Here is a 24,285-nt window from a genome sequence, read left to right on the forward strand (position 1 = left end):
ACGCTACAAACAAATGTTGGAAAATATATATGCACATATAGACACCAGGAATGGAGACGGACACATGCACACGTGTGTGTGCGCGCGCACACAATCACTGAATATAATGGGCTTACATTTTAGTTGAGTGCACAGCCAAAAAGGACAGCCAACACATGAGAATGCAGGAGAATTTGTTGCCTGTAGGCAAGAGATCAATTTTAAAAGATGGCATTCTCTTAAATGGGGGGAAAAAAAGGTAAGGAATTTATATAGAAAGTCTATACGTATTCATATGGGAATAAACCGTGGGGCAGGCACATTTCTGAGCATATTCACTGTAAAATACACATAACTGGGCATTCTCAGTTAAGGTTATAATTCAAGAGGAAAAGACTGCAGAAGGGAAGGCCCTGGACACACCAGTCTGCCCTGTAAAAGCAGAAGCGGGAAGGTTCTCTGGGTTTTTAGCCTCATGTGCATTTGCTCATTACTTAGAGTCCTGTCAGGAAGAGTTCCATTGCCTCACATCTTCATTCACTCCCCTCACTCTCCCCATTTGGTAGTCTTGTACATGTTGGCTGCTCGGAGTCTAGGTTGCAACTGTAGGAGTTTTAGTTTTGTCCTGGTTATTGGTAGGAGAACACCTTTCCGTGTACTTACTGTCCCTTTTGATAGCTTCTCCTGGCAAGTGTATAAAGAGGGTCTTTGCCTGTCTGCCCCCCCCTCCCTCCCTCTTCCTTTCTTAGTGATTTGCTGGAGTTGCTTGTGTAAGCACATGTCTGCTCTCCAACCATATTGCAAAATCATCTACCACTTTGTGAATTCCTACTTCATTCTCTAGTTAAGGTCTTTTTGGTTAAAAAAGGCTATTAATTTTAAATATGTCCCTTTGACAATTAGATTGACAGTTTCTCTGTAATTGTTTTGTATCATGCAAGATTTTCTTCCTTTTTTTCCTCCTATACCTAGATAATCCTTTAGCTCATTTAGCTAAAATGCCATCTTCCTTACTGTTCTGTATGTAGTACCACTGTTGCTATAAACCAGATACTCAGAGAAGTGTGTAGTCATTACAGTTCATTCCTTCGTTCGTTTGTTCTTTCTTTTTTTTTTTTTTTGTTTTTTTGTTTTTTTGAGACAGGGTTTCTCTGTGTGGCCCTGCCTGTCCTGGAACTCACTCTATAGACCAGACTGGTCTCGAACTCAGAAATCTCCTGCCTCTGCCTCCCGAGTGCTGGGATTAAAGGCGCCACCACCATGCCCGGCTATCATTACGTTTCTTATTCTGTGATAAAGCACCATGTTCACTGCAGTAGGAGAGAGTTGACCTGGCATGAGGGAGGCCCTAGCTTCACTCTCCATCTTGCTCTTGTTTTTTAGGAACATGGTCTAGAATTTGTACTTTTTACTGTCACTTCCACAGCAGAGGCTAGGATGTGACATATGACTCGCTCTGTAAAAGAGCTTGAGAACTAGAGTCTTTAGTTAGTTGTCTGTCTGTCAGTTAAAGATACTTGTGCAGCTAAAGCCGTTACTGTGGCAGGGGAGAGAAGTATTGAAAGCAGCTAGCAGCTTGCTGTGACATTTGACAGTCTTAAGCCTGCATCACAGTTGTTTATGTGGGTTTATTTCCTGTCCTCATTGTCTGTCACTTTAGAATCTTCTCTGGCATTCCTTCATTGCATGTTACCACAGGATGAAACATAGGCACTGTCTATGGTTCTGCTTATGTTCAGCTTATACACCAGTGCCTGAAAGCTTGCCACTCAACTCGGAGGTGACAGGGAAGTTAAAAGCAATTAAACTCAAAGAGCTTTTCTAAGGAAAAATTACAGCTAATTAAACAAGATCTAAGAACATTCACACTTTTGGTTAGGCCACTGCAGTATTTAAAAACTTTTTATTTACTGTTTTCTGTTTATGTCTTTGTGAGTTAGTAGCATATGGCTAAGGGTTCTAAATTCATTAGTGATTCTGTTACATGGCAAATTTTTAGTAATCCTTTAGAAAATAAGACCTCATTTCAGTAGGAAATTTGAACATCTAAATGAGCATTTTTTGGTTGGAATTGGCATTAGTACCAGACTGTTTTTATATAAATAAGTGTTTTGAGCATTGGAGAGGAAACTCAAGTCAGCAAAAAGAGTTTTACATCTGAACACAGGTCATACGTTGGATGTGGAGGTGTGCTCTTGAGATCGAAGTGCTGAACAGGCAGAGGCATGGAAATGACTAGCCAACTTGCCTAGCCAACTTGCCTAGCCTACTTGCTGAGCTAGTGTGAGGCTCTGTGTCATAAACGAGGTAAATGGTCCCTGAGGAAGGAAACCAAAGGTTGCGTTCTGGCTCCATTTGTACCCACTACATCTGTCCCGTCCCCCTAATCCCTGAAATTATGGAACAGAGGAAGTTTAATGAATTAGAGACCAATTCTAGATTTTGGTCTTTCTCTCTTACTATTGCAGCTGTGGGTTGATCATTTAAACTACTGAGGGCCACAGTCTACCTGACTCAGTAAAATTATACAAGACTGTTTTGAGAATACCTTAAGACTATTAACCCTGCTGTTATTCTAAGACACTAGTAAATAGGTTTAGCGATATAATTTTGAGGGATAATAAACTTTCTTCAATATCATAACCCAGTAATATAAATCAGAGCCTGCTAATAATAACTTTGAAAATTGTCTTATTCCATCGAAAGGGCTATAAATGACACAGGCACTTAACTTGGCTTATTATGATGCTAAAGAATTGTTGGCATAGAATAAGTGGCATTTATTTATTTATTTTATTTTATTTAGACAGGGTTTCTCAGTATAGCCCTGGCTGTCCTGGAACTTGCTTTGTATGCTAGGATGTCTTTGAACTCAGAGATCTGCCTACCTCTGCCTATTGAGTGCTGGGATTAAAGGTGCATGCTACCACTGCCAAGCTCTGTGGTCTTTATGCTTCTTGAATGGAAATATTTAGAAATAGAAAAATCTTGCATTTCCCCTCAAAATATAAACACAACTGTTTAATACAGCTTCCTTAAGGGCTCTGTCTTTCCAGTGCTAAGCACTAAGTTCAGTAAGTCCTCTGCCACTAAGTAACTTACACTCACAGGAAGAAAGAACCTACTTGCTATGAATGTCCTCCCTCCTCACTGGCCATCCCAGCTTGTTCCTCTCAGGGCATCACAGAGCTGCTCCTGCACAGCTGCCACCTCACCTCAGAACACATCTCTTCTGCTGTAATGGCTGCAGACTGCAGCTGCAGGGTGAGCTAAGTGGTAGGACTAGTACAGTAAAAAAGTTAGGCCTCTGAAATGTTACCTTGAGCACCATTAAAACTTATTAAAATGGACAATAGCTAGCCCAGAATTTTTTCCACAAATGTGAATTCTCTATCTTTGTCCTCCTCTTTGATACATCACATATGGAGAATACTGTGTTTCCTGATTAAATCTCATTGTCTCATCTTCAGAGTCAGTGAAGACATGAGGTTAACTGACTTGGAGCTAGGAAAACTAGCAAGTAACATCCAGGAGTTACTGTGTAATGCTTCAGATGTATGCCATGATCGAGCTGTCAAATTTCTCATGTCAAGAGCAAAGGTATTTTATTTTCATATAGTCTTGGAGATTCTTCTGTATATACAAAGTGTTACTTTAGAGATCTAAGTTATATGTAACTGTACCTATGTTCTGTCACAGTCTTATCCATCTTAACACTTGGAAAATTGATGGTATTATTGCTGTGGTCTTCTAAGGAGCTACTAAGATGTCAAATAATTAGAAAATAGAAATAGAAAATTATAAAACTATCCTTTTCCAATTATTTGTTTATTTAAAAGACTTAAAAATATAGCACCATAATAATTAATTTAAATCTAATATGCTGGTTTACCTACACACACAAACAAAAAGGTGTAACTTGAATATATTTGAGTTACTGTGTTACAAAGTGATGACCGGCTTTAGACATCTTCAGCTCTGTATGTTCCAAGTTTTGGATTCTAAAGTATTAGGAAATTTCAGCTAAAGTATAAATGTTTTAAATCATAAATATAATATGATACAACTAACATACTAGGAAAATAAAAATAACAGTAGCAGTTACTAAGCTCCGTCAGTTTTATAGCTCATGCATCTTTTGTGTAATACTAACTTTTGTCATGATGCGGTGTTTTTAAAACTTAGGACGGTTTTCTTGAAAAATTGAATTCCACGGAATTCATAGCACTCTCGAGATTAATGGAGACATTCATAGTGGACACTGAACAGATCTGTGGGAGGAAGAGCACGTCACTGCTTGGGGCCCTTCAGAGCCAAGCAAATAAGTTTGTGAACAGGTTTCATGAAGAGAGGCGGACCAAGCTCAGGTAGCGCCGGGTACCTTCTCTGCTTTCCTTTTCTTTACAGAACAGCTGTGGTTAAAGGGTAAACGTAGTTGATCACAGGCCAAATTCCTCCGAATGGGGGAGTAAGATCAAATTTCTTAGATTCCGATGGAATTAGACTTTTTATCTTTGTTGAAGTCTTTTATCAGTTGATCCTCACTGAATGTCTCTTTCTCAGGGTTGACTAAATTGGTTTTCTTAGCTGATTTTGGCTAGGCTAAGAGACAAACACCTGTTTGTTCTGTTAGTGGGTGGGTCCAGTTTATTCTGTTCCTTCTAGCTAACGACTGATCCTGAGATGTGCCTGTTAAAGTTCACCATTTTTTCCTTTCCTTTTGAACAGCCTCCTCTTAGACAACGAGCGTTGGAAGCAGGCTGATGTTCCTGCAGAATTTCAGGATCTTGTTGATTCTATAGCGGATGGAAAGATTGCTTTACCTGAAAAAAAGCCAGTGGGTATGTGTAGTTTGTCACACATGGTTCCTCCCACTGTATATTGATGACGATGAGGGCATACCTCTGTCCCACAGCCTACAGTCTACATTCTACATTATGCAAACAAAATAGGTTTTCGATTAAAGTTATAGAGTGATTGCTTTAACCTCGTGCTTCAACCTTGTGCTTTTTCCTGCTTTGCTGTGTGCTGCCAGAACCCCGTAAGGGTGCCATGCCCCATCCACATCTCACTGACTCACTAGAGACTGATGTGGGCACCAGGAAGTGAAGGCTACTTGACATGTAATAATGAGTGATTGCTTGCCGGCAGGCATTGATATTCTAAGCCATTTATAGATGTTATGTCATTGATGGTCCTCACACTAAGCTTTTAACAAACACAGGTGCTTGAGCCCTACACAGTTATGTAAGTAGTTGCAGAACAAGGACTTCAGATTCAGGCAGACTGACATCAGGATCTTTTTCTTATCTGCTGTGCCTCACCCTATCTGTGCACAATAGAGAGTTAATTAAGAGTGCTTCCTGTCACTCTGATAATAGCTGACGCATGTGAGGATATGCCAGTGCCTGACAAACATAGAAGTGGATGTTCACAGTCATCTATTGGATGGAACACAGGGCCCTCAATAGAGGAGCTAGAGAAAGTACCCAAGGAGCTGAAGGGGTCTGCAACCCAATAGGTGGAACAACAATATGAACTAACCAGTACTCCCCCGGAGCTCATGTCTCTAGCTGCATGTGTAACAGAAAATGGCCTAGTCGTCCATCATTGGGAAGAGAGACCCCTTGGTATTGCAAACTTTATATGCCCCAACAGGGGAATGCCAGGGCCAAGAAGTGGGAGTGGGTGGGTAGGGGAGCAGGGCGTGGGGAGGGTACAGGGAACTTTTGGGATAGCATTTGAAATGTAAATAAAGAAAATATCTAAGGGAAAAAAAAAGAAAGAAGAATGCTTCCTGTCACAAAACAAATAGACATCCAATTTGAATTATGATTAGAATTTAACTTTCTTTGCATGAAAGAAAAGAGGGAACACATACTTGGACTGATCAGAAACTGACATGACTTTGGTAAGCTAATTAATTTGGCTGCTCCAGGACTGTGATCTAAGTTATTTTATATGCTGAATTTTGTTTCCTAGTGATAAGAGATATCTCATGCTGGAAATTAATTACTGTATTGAAATCTTAGTTCTTCGCTAATTCTTTTTTCTTTTTTAACATTTATTTTTTAATGTATTTTGTTTAATTTTTGAGTGTTCTGCCTCTGTGTACACATGCGTGCCAGCAGAGGGCATCAGATCCCTTTCCAGGTGGCCGTGAGCCACCAACCATGTGGTCACTGAGAATTGAACTCAGGACCTCTGGAAAGTAACCAGTGTTAACTGCTGAGCCGTCTCTCTAGCCCATCTAAATTAATTCTAACTTGAAAAACATTATTTACTAATTTACACAGGCTATCATTCAACTACTGAGAGACAGATCATTTTAATTGCGAATAACTTATATTCATACAGCCCGTACTTGCAGTAGTGGGACTCAGATCTACATCTAACTTCTTTCACAGTGCCATACAACTTTCCAAGGCACAGTAGATACTTGTTTCAAAAATGAGCTAGTTCTGGGGTCTAAGCAGGAACTACCCTTTTAATTTTTTTCTCTAGTGATTTTTTTTTTTCATCTTGTTCCCTATCTTTCTTGTTTGCTTTGTTTGCTAGTTACAGAAGAAAGGAAGCCAGCTGATGTTCTTGTTGTTGAGGGACACCAGTATGCAGTTGTCGGGTGAGTAGCGCATTTCTCTGTGAAGCTCATCTTCTAGTTCTCCCTTGGAGTGAATTGCTAAGCTTGGAATAACAATGGTAAAAGCTGTAAAGTATTTAGGGAAATGTTACAATTTTTCTTTTAGTTTATATTACTTTGTAATATGGTTTATCCATCAGAGACTCCACTAGCTTCACAGAAAGGAAGGCCCTGGTTTTCCCGTGTAATAGGAAATATGTGAAGCAGCCCAAGGCCCATGTAATAACTGCTTGGTACCATTATTACCACCCCAGTCTCTTGCTGCTTTTTTTCTCTACAACTTTCTCAGTGTATAGGATAGCACAGTAGTTTTACTTGTGGACAGTAGAACTCAAAATGTGGTAATCAGTTATATTTATAAAATTATTGCTGTTCTGTGTATGATTTAGCATAGTTCACCATTATCATTGGACCCAATAGATCTTTTTCTCTTTTTTGAATAAATACATCTCTAATTCAAGTTACCTGGAAACATACCATCATCTGTACTGCATCTTTTATGACATTTTAAGTACTTCATTCTCTTTAAAGCATTGAATAGCTTAAACATTGCTTTTGCTTCTTTTCACTGTTTCTGAAATAGCTGCCCCCCACCCCAAAGGAAAGTAGTATCTTGTCAAGATAGTGTAGTAGGGTACAAGTGCCTCTTTCTGTATATGTTTTCCTGGTAGAACTCTTGAGTTCTGCAGAGGTGAGGGGGTTACTGGCTGCCGTGTTTTCAGCTTTCAGACGCTGGAAGCTTCTGCCTAGTCACTTTGAAGTTACTAGAGCGTGTATATTTAACAGCAGCACTCCTTTTCATTCTCCGGAATCTTTGCTTCTCTGGGGAAGACAAAGCTGTTGAACCCCTGTAATCTCACACCTCTAATTGAAGTGCCGTTTCTGTCTTTATTGATTTGTTATTCAGCTACATTTTGTGCACTTGATAAAAATGGTTCCCCTTGGAAGCTAGCTTTCCTGGTTCTTTAAGAAAAGAGACTGTCGCCAAAAAAGACTATTCCTGGCTAAAGGGGAATTAGTGCTTCTTCTAAGGGAAGAGTTTAAATGCTATGCAGTGGATTCATTAAAGGAGATGCCTGTCATTCAGAGTAGATGCTGAACTAGACATGGCACCTATGTTGACCTCCAAGATGAGTTTAAAAGGCCCAATGCTTCTCTTGAATTTTAGTTTTTAATATCCTACTGATTTTTAGAAAACATTTAACATGGCTTTCTCATTTCTGAACAGCTGAGTTAATTTAAGTATTTTATATTAATTCATTCTTTCCTCCCCTTAACTGAAGTTGTACATAACCTGCAATAAATGATGTGTCTTCTCTATTTGTGACCTGTCCTGCTATTAAACTCATAATTGATCATTTTTGGAGAACCTTTTGTGACCACTCTATAAATTCCTAGGATGTTATGGTCTCCTTAAAACATTATAGATTTGTATCAAAAGATGGCCTAGTCGGACATCACTGGAAAGAGAGGCCCATTGGACACGCAAACTTTATATGCCCCAGTACAGGGGAACGCCAGGGCCAAAAAGGGGGAGTGGGTGGGTAGGGGAGTGGGGGTGGGTGGGTATGGGGGACTTTTGGTATAGCATTGGAAATGTAAATGAGCTAAATACCTAATAAAAAATGGAAAAAAAACATTATAGATTCTTTTTCATCTTATTAAGAAAATCTAGGTTAAGCTCCTTTCATTAATTTAAGAGCCATAATTGTAGACTAAAGTTTACATGAGCAACCAGACCCCCTGGCTAGTCTTTTTCTCATTGTTTCTGATTTGTCCCCAAATTGGAGTACTTGCTGTATAGTAGAGACTTGCTTAAAATTGCCATGCTGAGGGAATGACAAGATTTCTCATCAGTAAAAAAAAAATGCTTTTTTTTCTTGCAGAGAACCCAAGTTTGGTTCCCAGCCACCCCTGGTGGTCAGCAACTATTTTTAACTCCAGTTAAACTCCAGGGGATCCAAAACTGTCTTCTTGCCTCCCTGGGCACTGCACACATACGGTGCACAGATCTATACACACACACTAAAACCACCTATACATATATAATAAAAATAAATAAATCTTAAAAAACAACAACAGAATGCCATACAGAGAATGGTGTTTCTACAGCACAGAGTTTGAGAACAAATTCATTATCAGTCTCTTAGATGACTCTGGAATTATACAACTACCAAGATTAGTGTGTTTCCATAGATGTTTTTAACTGGTTGTTTGACTCTTGGTGAGTGTCTGAGGGTTACCCTTTTCTCCTAGAACCGTCTTGCTGTTAATAAGAATCATTCTTGAATATTGCCAGTGTGTGGATAACATCCCCTCCGTCACTACTGACATGCTCACTCGCCTGACAGATCTGCTGAAGGTGAGGACAGCTTTACCTGTTTATCTGAAAAACAGCCGGAGTATAACTAATTCTTAACTTGGGAGACACTTACCACGATATTTCTAGGGTAGGGGTTTTGTGATACTGATCATGCGCTGTCCACTCCACATTCAGTGTGTGCATAGGTGTGAGGTGCACACATGCTCGTTTGTACTCATGTGTGCTCACATGGCCTAACATCCTTAGAGCTGCGAATAGCCCTGGAGACAGGTGCTGAGCATGACGTCACTCAGGTCAGAGCAGGGATGCTGCTTTCACATGCATGCTTGGGATGTCCAGAGACTTTATCTGCTATGATGTCACTTTTCCAGAACCATTAATGGGAAGTGAAATGGTGATAATTTCAGCTATTTTGTAATAATGTCTTTATGTGCTACGATAGTAAACTACCTTACCTACCCCTTGTGAATTAAGATGTATTTTTCTCACATAATCTGATGATTAGCGTTTCCCCTCCCTCTCCTCTTCCCAGTTCCGTCCCACCTCTCTTCCCATCCTATCCATTCCCTTTCTGATAACAGCAAAAATGTACAAATTAGATGTAATGAGATAGAACAGAAATCACCACATTGAAGTTGGACAAAGCCAACCAACAGAGGGAAAGGACCCCAAGAGGTCACAGAATCAGCGCCCGCTCATTCACACTCTCCCACCAGAAGTCAGTATGGAGCATACCTGCTGTCTCCCTTTTAATTGATGCATAAGTAGGTTCTAATTGTTTTTTTTTTTAACCAGAAAATTCATAATACCAGGCCATTATAATGAGTCAGTCCTCTAATCTCAGCACTTTGGAGGCTGAGGCAGGAGAATTACTAGCCTGTATTATATAGTAAGCTTAGGCCAGCATGCACCGTGGAGTGATATCTGTTTCAAAGAAAAAACAATCCAGCTAAAACATAAATTCAAGTTTTGTAATGAGAAGGTGAGAAGAGGAGGGGTGTCTTTGTGACTGTGAGCAGTTAACACTTCAATGAACTGTTCAAAGTGATTATTTTCCTTATTTTATTAATTAATTTATTTATTTATTTTTTGTTAGTACTTCAATTCAAGAAGTTGCCAGTTAGTTCTTGGAGCTGGTGCTTTGCAAGTTGTTGGACTAAAAACAATTACTACAAAAAACTTGGGTATGAATTCTTCCATTTACTCCCCATACTGAGGTGCTAGAATGATGTCATTTTTGTATCGTTCTTATGGCTGATGTTTGTTGGCTCAGAGAAGAGCCTGTAAAGTGGCAGGTGCTGTAGTGAATGTTTATGGGATGTAGTGTGTGTGGGTGTGTGGGTGTGTGGGTGCGTGTGCATGCACATGTGTGTTCTAGAGAGTTACCCATTGTATGTATGGAAGTTGTATGGAAGATGTGTCACTTTCTAAAATATAATTTGTGAAGTCTTATGGGAAAATGCACATTAAAAAGTAGGAGCAGCTGTGTCAGTGGCCTCTTGGCTGCTAACAGGTCCAGTGAGAAAGCAGTGTGCTCGTTACCTAATTATTTTCTTACACAAAATGAAATATATTTTCTGCCATGGTGCTTTTCATTTGTGAAATAAACTGGTTTTGTATATAATTAGTACAAATGTACTTACTTAATTTGATGACATTAAGTCCACTGATATCTTTGTTTCTGCGTTCATATCTACTCAACGTCAGCCCTCTCTTCACGGTGTCTGCAGTTGATTGTGCACTACATTCCCGTGATCCGGGCTCACTTTGAAGCCCGACTGCCCCCCAAGCAATGGAGCATGCTTAGACATTTTGATCACATCACAAAGGTACCTCCACCCATTCTCTCCTGGAATTTCACAGATGCATTCTGTAATTGTTAAGTTTTTTGGAAATAAGACTTACAGAACTTTAAAATGCAGTATTATTTCTAATTACAGGATTACCATGATCATATAGCTGAAATTTCAGCTAAGCTTGTAGCGATAATGGATAGCCTATTTGATAAGCTGTTATCAAAGGTAATGATATTTATAAATGCTAAAGCTTTGCATAAGTTTAAGGCATTGTGGCTTTTACTCTATAGATAACTCTAGATACATAGGACATATGTAGGTGTGTATATGACATGCTCATGCGCGTGTGCATTTGGTGTGCCTTTTGTTTTTTTGCCATGTATTTGATGTTATTAGTAAATACTGGCTGCCAATATTCTGCTGTTGTTAATAGTAACAAAGGTGACAGCTACAGTTTACTAATGCACCAGGCTACACACACAAGAATAGGTGACATACTGGAATATTCTCTATTGCTAGAAATTGGTTTAAGTTAGGTTTATTCACATATAATTTATATTCACTAAAATTCATCCTTTACAATGTATAATTTGGTGATTTAAAACTTAAAAGTAAATGAAATGTCTATACTCAAAATATAAAAAATAAATACTGATAATCCTTTTCTTTGGGAACTTTTAGCTTAGTTTTGCTTTCCCCAGAAGGTCCTGCATATGGAGCCGCAGCCTATTATACCAGGCTCCTTTTGTTCAACATAATGCTTTTGGAATTGATGGATGCAACCTAATTCTTAGTTTGCTAATAAAAACAAGTTTCAGAAAAGGGGCAGTTGTGGGGTTCATGCTGAATCCTTGCTTGTTGACAACTGGAGAAGAGGGTGATGGTCAAGAGGGGAGAAGGCACAGTGCTGTAGAGGGTGTGCAGTGATGTCAGAGGCCACAAGGGAGCCAGGGATGGTGCTGTTTGCATGGTAGTATGTTTCTAGTGATCCTTTTTCCTCCAAAGAAATGTAAGAAGAATGTTAAGAGTAAGAGAAGCTCTCTGGGGTGGTGGCCAGTTTTACGAGTTGTGAATTGACGCTGTATAAGATTGAGCTGACTGAAGGATGGACAGTGAAGGTGAAGCAGGCCAGAATGTCACCATCAGGGGATGCAGAGCTAGTCATACAGGAGACGGATTACCCATTCTAGGGCTGCCAAAGCAAATGACTGTGCATGGGCTGACTTAAAAGAGTCATCCTCTGTGCAGGCAGCAGTGAGGCCAGGGTCTCTGAAGGCTCCTTGCCTTGGGACCTGTCGTCCTCTGCCTCAACTTCTACAATTAGGATAGTTTAAAACCACATCAGAACTCCAGACACAGTAATAGTTTTCTGTGAGGAGGCAGGGAGCTTAGTGTTCTTGCCAGTGTTATGAAATGGTGCAGCTGCTCCTGCTCAGATAACATGGAGTTCACGTGACCCACTGACTTCTTCCAGACACGCCCAAGAGAGCAAAAGTGATACCCACACCAAACCCTTACCCAGACGCTCATCATAGCACAGTTCCCAGCAGCGCAGACTTCCATCAGCTGACAGTGGTGAAGGAAACATACTCATAGTGTAACACACTGTATCAGCCAGAAAAGGGAGGAAGTACAGCTGGGTGTCATGGCAAGGAGGGGTCAGGAAAGCATCACCTGGTAGAAGCCACCCACAGAAGTCACAGATTTACGATGCTGTTTATATGAAATAGATAGGAAGTAAGGAGCTTCAGTTTAAACCCAAACAGTTTGAGGTTGCAAGCAGTCTGTGGTCTTAGCTACTGAGCTGTTTTAGTTCCCATAAAGTAGATGAAGATATTGAACAAGAGTTTCTCAAGACTTGTATGAGTAGTCCAAGCCTTAGCTGAAGACTATACCAATTAGATGTACTGAGGCACAGAAGACACAGCTCAGAGATTGTCCAGAAGACTAAGCACACCCTCTCTTTATCCCCTTGCCAGTATGAGGTGAAAGCTCCTGTTCCTTCCCCGTGTTTCAGGAATATTTGTAAGCAAATGACAAAAATGCATGAAGCTATATTTGATCTTCTTCCCGAAGAACAAACACAGGTGAGTGGTAACTCTGAAAGCCACCTTTCTGATTTTAACATTTTGTACCCATTCAGTACGGGAGTTTGTACATGCTTTTGATCGAGTTAAGGTTAGCTCATGTTCTAAAATGATGGCTTTAGTTTTTTTAGGTTGATAATTTATCAGTGAGGCATGGATAACATGTTTTCATTTCAAACAATCTCTTGTTCTGTTAGGTGAGAACTTTAACACCACCACCACATTCTAAGACATAGATCTAGTAACCCATTGCTGGAGGTCCCTACTGCTACTTACTTCACTCTTCCCATTGTTCATGTGAAAGTCAGAGTTGGCATTTATCAATGAATTGCATAATGTTGTAGTACAGATCAGGTGTGGAAGAAATTAGTGGTAGAGTGAATAAAATTAGCACTTACATAAGGAAATCACTAACACTTACTAGGTGAATATGAATGATCTGTGGTAAAAAGGCTGGAGACACCTCACCTGATAAGGGATAGGGCAGGAATTAGAGGTGTATCCGCTTCTTCCTGGGACCTCTATGCCACTGTGCCCTTGCTTCTCTGCCGTGAAACCTCAAAACAATTACCTTAAAATAGGTGCTCTCATTAAAGCCAGTTGTAGAAGATACAGTGTTAGAATATAAAGCTAGCGTATAACAGTGGGCTTAACTTCCATGAGGGTTTTTGCTATCCAGAACTGTTTCTATGGTTTGTGTATACATAGAGGTGGTATGGAGGAGGTGGCATCCTTAGTGACCATGTTCTTGCATTTCCTGTTGTGCTCTTTGAACATCCATTCTTCATGCACTTCTAGGTTTTCTGTAATCACAGTAACCTAGCATCATCTAATCCCCTGGGAGGATACCAGGAGCAGGCCATTGGAACAGCTCATCCAGGTCTCCCTGGTGGTCCAGTGAGTTTATTAGGGTTACTTTTTTTTTTTTTTTTTTTTTTTTCCGTCCTATTAGGGTTACTTACAGGGGCATAGGTGACTCAAAAGCAGTTGTATTCCTGGAGCTTTGAAGCCTGCAAGGAGTTCCAGAAATCTGTGAGCAGTTGTTACTGCCTCTGTACCTGTAGAGAGGGGTCTTGTGAGACGTAACTCCGAGCCTCCTGAGCCTTGGGTCCAAGCCTTTCTCCTCCCTTTAGGAGGGTTGTTTAAGTTCTGAGGAGATGGCTACATGCTTTCTCAGCCAACAAGTAAGGTTCCCTCATCTCTGGCTTTTTGACCTGATTTACCCAAGATCCACATCAGGGATCTCATCTGCTGAGATTGGCCCGGAGTTACAGACAGGCTTGCATGCTCTTATTACCATTTGAACACCAGTAACTGCCTAGCCTTCCCACAGGTGCATACATGTTCCCTTGGAAAGTAGATATATGAAATTATTTCCATGGTTTTTTAATCATAGAATTTTAGGTTGTCTATTAAAAGTGTAAAAGTAGCTTTGCCTCTATCATATCTTGTTTCCCTACCCCTTCTTTCCACTACTGTGTCTTATTTTAACCTAGTTCTGACTCTATGTATCCCTCTAGAAATTCTTCCAATATATACAAAGGGAATTTTATGGCTGAAAGAAATACTGCTGACCAGGGAAAAGAGCTTTTGTCCAACTGTAGAGAAAAACCATAGAGCTATTAAAGACAGCTCAGTACTTGAGAGGAACCATCATAAAAGTAGATGGCAAAACAAAGATTTGAAAGAATGTTTCTCTGTATATTGGTAACGGATACTTACAGCTTCTATTTCAGGAAAACTTTAACTTACTCTTCTTTTTCAGATGTTATTTTTAAGAATTAATGCAAGTTACAAACTCCACTTGAAAAAACAGTTATCACACTTAAATGTAATAAATGACGGAGGACCTCAAAATGGGTATGAATGATTCTTGATATTTTCCTAATGTTCTCACTGTATGCTCCATAACTCAGTTGCTTGATTTCTTGTTATTCTTCATGTTGTTTTTTTTTTTTTCTGCTGTTATCATACATAGTACCTTCCTACTATTTCTGTGTGCTAGTAAGGTTTGTCAGTGCTTAGCTGCTGTGTCATGACAGAACTCAAAGCTCCACTCTGGGGTCCCTGGACTGAAGAAATGGCCTCATTTATAAAATTGATTCTGAAAAATAATCTACTGTTGAAATAGTATTGTTATTTAAAAACCGTAGGAATCCTGTTTCATTAAGTTTGGTTAAGTTCTAGCTTGGCACTTATAGCTTTTATCTAATCTTAAACAATCCACTTTCTTTATCTGTGCTGGAATTTTCTTAAGATTGTGTGTGTGTGTGTGTGTGTGTGTGTGTGGTTGAGGGACTGTTTGAGTTTTAAACAGGGACTGGCTCTTGCGGGTCTCTCTCTCTCCCCTCTCCCCCCCCCCCCCAAGAGATCCTCCTACCTCTGCTTCCAAGTGCTAGGACTAAAGGTGTGTGATAAAGATGTTTTCAAAACAAAAAGAAACCCCAACAAAACCATTTTTCATAGAAAATTGAAGACAAGATGCCAAGGCTGGTTGTTGTTGAGTGGTAGAGCACTTACCTTGCATCTGTGGGGCCCAGGCTTCAGTCTCTAGTATTGTTAAAGTGTGTGTGTCACAAAAAGTAAAAAGTACCAATCACTTGCTAAACTTCAGTATGATTTCCTTGGTGTGGCACATACTCATTTAAAAAAACAAACAAAAAAACATGGGTCTGGCTGTTTTGCCTGAATATCTGCTTATGCATCATGCATATGCCTAGTGTCCTTGGACGTCAGAGAGAAGGGGGAAGAAGAGTTGGAGCCCCTAGTTGTGAGCTGCTAGGTGGGTGTTAGGAACTAACCCGGGTACTCGGCAAGAACAAGTACTCAAAACTGCTGAGCCATCTCTCTAATGCCTGAAAACCACCTATGAGTAACATAAAATATTGATTATAGGTGGTCTGTTGTCAAAGCTAAACTAAAAGCAAGAGAAGTATATCACTTTTTTAGAAACCAGAGGTGCCTAATGTCTTGATTCAGAGCCGATTTCGAAGCAGTAATGAAAGGATCAGAATAAGGTCCATTTTGGTATTCTGTAGGAAGAAAACAGTTTGGCTTCCCACTGATCCTTGTAATTAAACTCATCCATCCAACCAAATAGAACAGTTCAAAGCTTAAGACATTTGCTTAGTCAAACTGGGCCTTGATTTACCTTATTTAAAGTTAATGTAGTATTTCCAAGAGTGACTAGAAAACTGGATATTCTAAATGAAATCATGTTGCTAGCTAAATATTATTTATGATCCATTCTCTTGTTGTGAAATTGGCTGGTCAGGCATTATATAGATCAAGAAATTATGACCTTTAGGTTAGGTCATTTTCTTTCAAATTTAGATTGTGAATAGATTAGAGACATTGTTTACTTAGCAGTTCATTTAAATCACCGATTAAAATTCAAGGCTGTAATGGATAAGACACTTAATGGTCTGTAAAGTGTTACTTTCCGTGTTAGCCACAGTTGGAGGGGGAAGAAGCTGCTTTCGCTGGTAGGGTAGGAGTTTCACATATTCCACCAGCATCTGCTATGTTCCAGCAGGCCATGGTGCTGTGAGTGAGCCTGTGGCTGTTACTAAGTCACTGTGCTGAAAGCTGAGTATTTCATACATACTAGTTTTCTAACAAGAGTCCCATTCTACATTGGTAAGCTACTAAAACCTTGAAAGCCAAACTAAATTATATTTTACTTGCCTGTTTATGAAGTACAGGATTTTTCCCCAAATGGATTAAATTACATTATCCACATCACTCAATACTATAAAAATTTTTGTATAAAGATGGTTTTGGTGTTCCTCGGATGAAGAAAATCATTGTCCTGCTGGCATTAATTTCAGTTTTATTGTTGTTGTTTTTTGTTTTTTTAAATCTCATCTCTTCCATGTGGGTTGAGGAAATACCTCAGTGATAGAAAAATTTTTCTAGTCTTCTAAGTCCAAGAGTTTGCTGTCACCCACCTCCCCTGGTGTATTATATACTCTTGCCCTGTGTTTAATGTTATAACAATTTCTTTTCCCAGTTTTTCTGAACACTAAAACATACGGGATTGGGTGTGGGAGGGATGTGAATAAAGTAGTATCAGCAAATCAGCATGTAAACAAAGCAGAATGAAGGACACTCCAGCTTCCGCTTAGTCAGTTCAGGGGCTAAAGGAGGTGTCCTTTCAGATGCAGGGATAAGTCTGACAAGCTTGTACACAGAAGTGGAAAGTCTTTACTAAATGCATCATTGAGCATGTGTGTTGGCTGAAGATGTAATCCACAGCCTTATGTATGCTAAGCAAGTACTCCACCATTAAGCCATGCTCTCACCCCAGCCCTTAGTATCAAGTTGGATACTCAGTAGTACCTTCCTAAAGCCCCAGTTTTCGTTTACTCTCTCAGCACTGCCAGGAAACCTGAGCTTTCTTTGAGCTTCTCTGTTGAAGCCACATGTACATGTTTTAGTGACAACCAATTGAAGTCATTTCAGTTTAGCTTGTTAATTTTTTTTAGTTCATGCTTTTTAGAAATCTGATTTTATCAGTTAGAATCTACCATGAAACCTTTTCAAATCAGTATTAAGTGGACCTTTGATACTGGAAATTTGCTAAGACAAGTGTCAACATTTTCATCCCTAGCAATTCTGGATCTAAAAAAATATTCTAGCAGCTAGGCTAAAAAAGTGAACGTTGTTCCTTTACTATCAGAAGAGAAAGTATTGTATTTAAAATGCCTTTCTCCCTACTGTTCAGGTTGGTCACAGCAGATGTAGCTTTTTACACTGGAAATCTTCAAGCCTTAAAAGGCCTTAAAGATCTGGATCTAAATATGGCCGAGATCTGGGAACAGAAGAGGTGATGACAGACTGGAGACCCAGGTCGTTCATCTGACCACGGGATGTGTTTCTGAAGAAAATCTGGATGCCTGGTGTGTTAGGAACTGAACCTGGGACCCAAAGTGACTGAGGTGGGGGAAGGGAAAAGAAGGATCAGTGTTGGGAACTGGATTCAGTGGGATCTACAGAGAAAGCCATTCTGTGCATCCCTGAGTAAGGAGCAAGTGATCAGGTGTCTATAACATTTTTCATTCTCTCTGGAAACAGACTCAGGTTTCTTTGGACCAAATCCAAAAGAACACATAGCTGTAACACAGCTGTAGCTGCCTAGAATGCTCTGTATACTTTATATTAAAAATGCTCTGCATTTCTTCCAGTGCAATGAAATTCATATGGTGTCCCACCTTATTTAATGATGGTACAATTGAAAATATTAAAATCTTAGTCAACCTCTGTAGAAAGTTTTCTCTATGAAAGTAAAGCTGTTTGAGAAATTATTTTTTTACAGATCTTTATAAAAAATAAACATCTTTTGATTGCTTGGATTTAGGAATTCAGTTTTTGTTTTAATGACCAATGTCAAGTTTCAGGTTTTGTGTGCTGCATATTTAACTTTTTCACTACCACTGTTATGTCACTGGGTAAAAGCCTCAAACTGTTAAATATATGGGAGACTGATTATAAAGAATAAAGAATATTTGCATTTACTTATGCAACTACTAATTTAAATACTTTCCAGAAGTGGGATACATAAAGCTATGGTTTAATAGCTGTATTTATTAAAGTACCTATGAAGGGTTTGGGGTAGCATTCTGTTTTTTCTTTGCTTTTTCATTTCTAGCAGAGGCAAGAATACATATTCATATACGCTTACTTATGAATTACCATTTTAACATTTAGATAACATGAAATATGGCCCTCTTGAATTCTTGCTTTTAAGTTCCTTTTGATATGTATATAAGCAAAGACCAGGGATAAATGGAATTTTTAAAATACAGGCTGCTGTGTTGGGGCCAGAAATACAAGGTTGATGAGTAAGCTATCTGAAGACTTTTATAATGCCTACCTTCAAAACCAGAATCGGCAGCACTCTACAAATGAAAGTGCCTGTGTCTCACACCAAGAATCTTGCCTAACCTGTCAGAGTGCCTAATCTTGTGGTTATAATGTACAATGAAATAATCTTGTGGGGGTTTTTTGTTTTCTCAAGAGGAATTTTTTTTTTTTATCATTGCAGAGGTATGTCATTGGTTCTTAAACTGTCAAAAATAAAGATGTACAAAAACAGACTTAAAAGGCAACTTTTTTCAATGGTACAGTATATTTTAAACACACAGCCTTTTCAAAACAAATATGGAAGAACTGGAAATATTTCTTGGCTAGAAAGGCACACATCTAACCACCAGTGGACCTGATTGCAAAGGTTATCAGTATTTCTGAGTGGCAACAGAGTGTTAAGAACTGAAGCTGTAATGAGAGGTAACTTCTAATGACATGATATCCCCTCCCCCAACAGAGAGCTGCAGGAAACAAGGATGTAAAAGACATGCTCTACTTTGACCTGCTCACCCCTTCCTTCCTCTGGGCAAACAGTTTGATGAAATGTGTACAGCACGGCAGGTATCCCAGGTCTAGAACCAGATGAACACTAAATACTGTCAAGTTTAGTTCTAGTGTCAACTATGTTTAATAGTCTTAGAAATGAAAATCAGAAAAAAAAAAAAAATCCTGGACTGGCTAGTGATAAAACTGCAAGAACAAACCTTCCTGTTTATGTTGGAGCAAGAGTACTTGACTTTTTCTGCATTTCACAAGAGTGAGCACTAGACAGCAAAAGTAAACGTGTAGATTTATTTATTTATTTTTGAAATCGGAGGCAATTCAAAGGGACAGTCACTGAAGCTTCTCTTGAGGATCTACAGAACTGGCCCGATTCTGAGGTTAAGTAATATTGCACTTTAAGAGGAACTAATTTCTAGGCTTTTCATCAAAGAAGGAAAGTATTGCTTCATCTATGCTTTCCTTAGACTAAAAGCTCATTGCAGAAAACTACTTTAAAAAATCAACACTGCAGAGTACAACATAGTAAATAAAGTACCTGCTTATTTTATAATCTTAGAGGATATTTTATTATAAGAAACTCTTTAGCCCATAATTAGTAGAAAGTGTATCTGAAAGTGCTTATTTCAGTGATCCAGGATCCGAAGGTTTCCAGATACAATCTTGTTCTCTAACACGGCTCCTGGGGGGATGTCAATTCTGTCACCATGATTTGCAATAATAATAACTGTTCCCTAAGTGAAGAAGAAGAAAAAAAAGAGATTGTACTTAAAAATCATAGCTGAAACATACAACTAGTTATCTTAAAATCAAGCTCATAATAAGTAAATAAACATGAAAGGCCAATAATGGGACATGATGTGTCCTGCTGTCTCCTAAGAGGTAGCTATGGAAGTAGGAGGCAGACACAGGCTGCATCACAAATGGCCAAGGCTGCTTGCTGGGTTACATTACACACAGGGTTGGTTTTGTTGTGTGTCAGTACATCTGCACATGTGTGTGGGGGGACCAGAGGGCAACCTCAAGTGTTCATGTGCCACGTACTACTTTTCTTGAGAGGGGATCTCTCTCCCACTTTGCTGGAGCTCACTAGGCAGTGAGCAAAACGGTGGGGCAGCAGGTTGGGCTGGCTAGCATGCTCCCTCTGCTGCTTCAGTGTAGGTATGACCAATAGATACCACGTTACCACCATGTTGTCTTATGTTGGCTCTACAAGTTTCTATCTCTTTGGCCCCTATCCCTTTCCTGTTTAAAGAACAGTTAACTGGCAACAATTCTATGTCTTAGTGAGATTTTAGATTAAACAGTATACACAATGACCTTATATTCATGTATAATATTTTAACATCTCCATTTAGGTAAATGGCCTTAATGTAAAAGAACACTTGAAATATCTACATAGTAATTATTGTAAGATGATGTAATTAGGAAAAGGCAAGTGTATCCATTATCTACCCTCCATATTTCTTAACAGGAGCAGACCAGTATAAATGAAGTTATTTTCTCTACTTCGTGAGCTAATGATCGAAATGCTAGTAGGGTTCTATTCTGAAAATAGCCCCATTTTACTACTACCTTGGGTCTTCTTCCTCACTGTAGGGATATATTCCACAAAGTCCCTGTATTGGTTATGGTTGTATTTTAACTAGGTTATGTGTCTAGATACAGTAGTACTAAATACTTACCGTACAGATGACCCGATAATCTGTTCACACAAAGAATTACTCCTTAATGAAGGTAAATTTAGGACTAGAAAGTGAAGCCTATTTTATAAAGCCATAATAAATAAGACTTTCATAATACCTTTAGTGAAACATTTTTTCCAAATGTCACATCTCCTGAAACAGTGAGGTGGTCCAGTTCCAGCATATCGGGTATACTTTCAAACCTTCTTAGATAATCTTGAACCTTCAAGTAGAAGTGTAAAAAGTATTTTAGACGGTGGCACACAAAACCACTAGAGCCTGAGGGATCCAGATCCGAGGACTCCCCTTTCAAATAAGTACAACCACACCAACGATATATACGAGTCTCCCACTCTTGCATACCAACCTCATGGCTGCTTTGCTTCTGATCATACATTAGTCAGTTACATTTCAGAATTACTGTTTTCCATTTCTCCATTGAGATTACCACAAGGCAGTCTTTATTTTCTGTACTCTTCAGCCACATTTCAAACTTCCCCTAGTCTGTCCTGTCTTTCTCCTTTCATCCTTGCTGACCACCTCTTGTAATTCTAGCCTTCCATAGCTTTAAGAATCTCTAAAATCTGTGCACCCTAACAGCTCAACTTTTCTTTCCTAGCTATGTTACCCTCCTCCTTTTCTGTGGTGATTTAAATGAGAAATGTCCCCTCTATGCTCCAGTCTTTGAATACTTCCCTGGGCTGGAGTCACTGTTTGGGGAGGTTTAGGAGGATAGTCTTGATGGAAGAAGTATGCCACAGGGGTAAGATCCTGGAGCCTAAAGTCTTTCCTACTTCCAGTTCACACTCTGCTTTTGAGTGAGGATGTGAGCTCTCACTTCTAGATTCTCCTGCCATGCCTTCAAACCATGATAGAGTAAATTTATTCTCCTGTAAACTGCCTTTGTCCTAATAACGCTAGTGTAATAAGTGCATAGTGGGGCTAACAAACAGCTGTGGCTCTCCCAGTCAGTACCCTATTTGGGGAATAATGTAGAGCTTAGGGCAGGTACTCCTAGACTGAAGAATTATTTTCTCAACTACACACTTGGCATTACCACAAATAAGTGCCACTTGAATATTCCAAGTACTTCAATTGAAAAAGTATAGCTGATTAAAAAAAGCAAAGAACATTAGATGTCCAAATCCCAATGTATGAAAAAAACCTAGACAATATGCCTCTTCCAAATGAGTTAGATGTAATTCCAAACAGGTCATTCAAAATAGTAAGTCTGTTCAATGACACAAACAACTCAACAAAATAATGAAGGTGGTGGATGATAGGTTAAGAATTCAACAAAGAAATACTGAAGAAAAAAATCTTAAATGCTGGGTAAACACAGTTAAAAAACATCTCAATAGAATGGATCAAGGAGAGGAACTGAGCTTGAAGACAAAATGGAGGAACTGGACAACCCAACAAGGACATAAATAATTAAGGACCAGTGGACTTCCAAGATGCATGACGCACTCTGGAGAGACCAAGTCTCCAGGTTATGAGCATAGAAAGAGAAGATTATCATTCTAAAAGCATATTTTTTGGCACATATTTAATCCCAGCACCTGACAAGCAGAGGCAGGTGGAACTAGTCTACACAGAGTTCCAGGACTTCTATGGCTACATAGTGAGATTCTGTCACAAAAATATTCTCAAAAGAATCCTAACAGAAGAATCAGGAAAAAGGGAATCCTGATGCAGGAGGCATTTAGGACTCCAATAGACAATAATAGAAAATAGCCTCCCGTTGTCATAATTAAAAAACTAAACATACAAAACAAAGTATGTTGAAAGTAGCAAGAAAGAAGCACCAAGTCACATAAAAGGTAGGTCTATCAGAAATAACAGATTGTTAAAGAAACTTTAGTCAGAATGGCTTGAAAAATGCTTTCAAGTTCTGAAAGATAGTAACTGCCAACCAAAAATACTATGGACAACAAAATTATCTGTCATAACTGAAGAAAAGACAAAACCTCCCCTGATAAAAAAATACTAAAGAAATGTATGGCTGCTAAAAGTCAGCTCTATAGGAGATACTTTTATAGGAGTCCACTCAAAGGCAGTTCACAGGAAAAAAACTGCACTAGAATAATACTAAGCAGGAGGGGGAATTTAGTAAAACCCCATAACAAAATGGCAAGAATCAATACACAATTTTCAATATTAATTAGACTTTGTAATTTATAATTTCATAGCAAATTAGATTTTTAATAAAAAATACAGGCTAATACATTTGAGTAAAAAAATAGGAGCTATCCAGAAACACACATCCAAAGAACAGATTATACTATAAAAACAAACATCACACATCACCACAAAAGACAGACACTACTTTAGAGTCAAAGGATGGAAAAGGGATTTTAAGCATGTGGACCTATAAGACAAGTGTCAGTGTTTTCATAGCTGACAAAACAAACTTAAAAACTAGTAAAAGTTTAAGAAAAATGGAATTGGAAAACAAGCACTGTGGGAACCTAAGCTCAGACAAGATGTATGTTTTCTCATATGTGCCCACTTTTGAATGTTTAGATTTATCTGTTTTACTTGGGAGTATCTGTGGAGCCCATCAAAGTAGAAGGGCCCATGGAGGAGGCGGCAGAGAAAAGTCAAGGCCTTAAGGAGTAAGGGGAGTGAGGAATACTAGAGCTTTTTAAGGTTTCAGCAGGAATTGGGAGCAGAAAAGGGGACAGGAAGAGGAAGGGTGAGTGGGGCAAGTCACCCAAAACTAAGGATACATGAAAACGCTACCAGTACCCTGCATGAATGGTCAATGTTTTCCCCAGAATATACTGGTTAATAAATCTCTCAATGCCCAGGAGTGGAATCTTTCAGTTACTTGGCAGGGCAAGTTCATCAAAAGAACAAAGGTTATTGCTATTGCTCCTGGCTGCCCACCAGAACTAAATGGTACAACCCTCCTGCTGAAGATAACGCATTTTGGTCATATGACGGACAGTCAAGCTGGAACTGACCTGAAAACTTCCTCTTTGCTGGATAGCTTTCACAGAAAATGCCAGAAGGCGCTATGAAAGCTACTGGCGAAGAAAAGCTATCAGTGCTCTTGCCCAATGGCAAACTCTGTATGCCACAAATGTATCAGAAAATGGGCCCACTGGTAGGTACTACAGGGGCATGACAGTTCTGGAGGGAGCAAATGTTTTCTGGTTGGATTCGAGGCCTGTTCCACAGAAAAGAGTTCATGCTCTGCATCATAACCCTGGTCAGAAGTCCATGGCGGCCCCAAGAGGGAACTTACAGCTGTTGTATTGCTAAAAGAATATGCTATTAAAATGCCTTCTATACCCATACATTAGTGTTGCCTTCAACCTTGACCAGATATCTTTTCTGTGGCCAGCAGTTCATGCAGAGACTTATAACTGGTCAAGTGCTGAGAACAAGTGACTGCTGT

At 39.3% G+C, this 24,285-nt stretch overlaps 2 protein-coding genes across 8 annotated transcripts in view; one reads left to right on the top strand and one right to left on the bottom strand.

Moving 5' to 3' along the window:
- The window catches only part of Vps54 (VPS54 GARP complex subunit), an 82,102-nt gene extending 63,170 nt beyond the window's left edge, over positions 1-18,932 (top strand). For 3 of the 6 annotated variants that reach the window (XM_030246004.1, XM_011243720.1, XM_006514699.4), the window contains 11 exons: positions 3,450-3,579; positions 4,165-4,346; positions 4,708-4,820; positions 6,538-6,601; positions 8,876-8,981; positions 10,039-10,126; positions 10,650-10,771; positions 10,883-10,963; positions 12,718-12,825; positions 14,591-14,685; positions 17,552-18,923. In XM_030246004.1, coding sequence (XP_030101864.1) covers positions 3,450-3,579; positions 4,165-4,346; positions 4,708-4,820; positions 6,538-6,601; positions 8,876-8,981; positions 10,039-10,126; positions 10,650-10,771; positions 10,883-10,963; positions 12,718-12,825; positions 14,591-14,685; positions 17,552-17,657 — 1,195 coding nt within the window. In that variant the 3' untranslated portion in view covers positions 17,658-18,923. Of the gene's footprint in view, positions 1-3,449; positions 3,580-4,164; positions 4,347-4,707; positions 4,821-6,537; positions 6,602-8,875; positions 8,982-10,038; positions 10,127-10,649; positions 10,772-10,882; positions 10,964-12,717; positions 12,826-14,590; positions 14,686-17,551 lie in introns of all 6 variants that reach the window. The other 3 variants (NM_139061.5, NM_001290628.1, XR_380966.4) reach the window with 2 other exon arrangements.
- The window catches only part of Ugp2 (UDP-glucose pyrophosphorylase 2), a 50,142-nt gene continuing 44,781 nt past the window's right edge, over positions 18,925-24,285 (bottom strand). For both annotated transcript variants that reach the window (NM_001290634.1, NM_139297.6), the window contains exons 9-10: positions 20,998-21,102; positions 18,925-19,928 (exon numbers count right to left, since the gene is read on the bottom strand). In NM_001290634.1, coding sequence (NP_001277563.1) covers positions 19,821-19,928; positions 20,998-21,102 — 213 coding nt within the window. In that variant the 3' untranslated portion in view covers positions 18,925-19,820. The remainder of the gene's footprint in view (positions 19,929-20,997; positions 21,103-24,285) is intronic.

This window comes from Mus musculus, chromosome 11, assembly GCF_000001635.26.
Source record: "Mus musculus strain C57BL/6J chromosome 11, GRCm38.p6 C57BL/6J".
Lineage (NCBI taxonomy): Eukaryota > Metazoa > Chordata > Mammalia > Rodentia > Muridae > Mus > Mus musculus.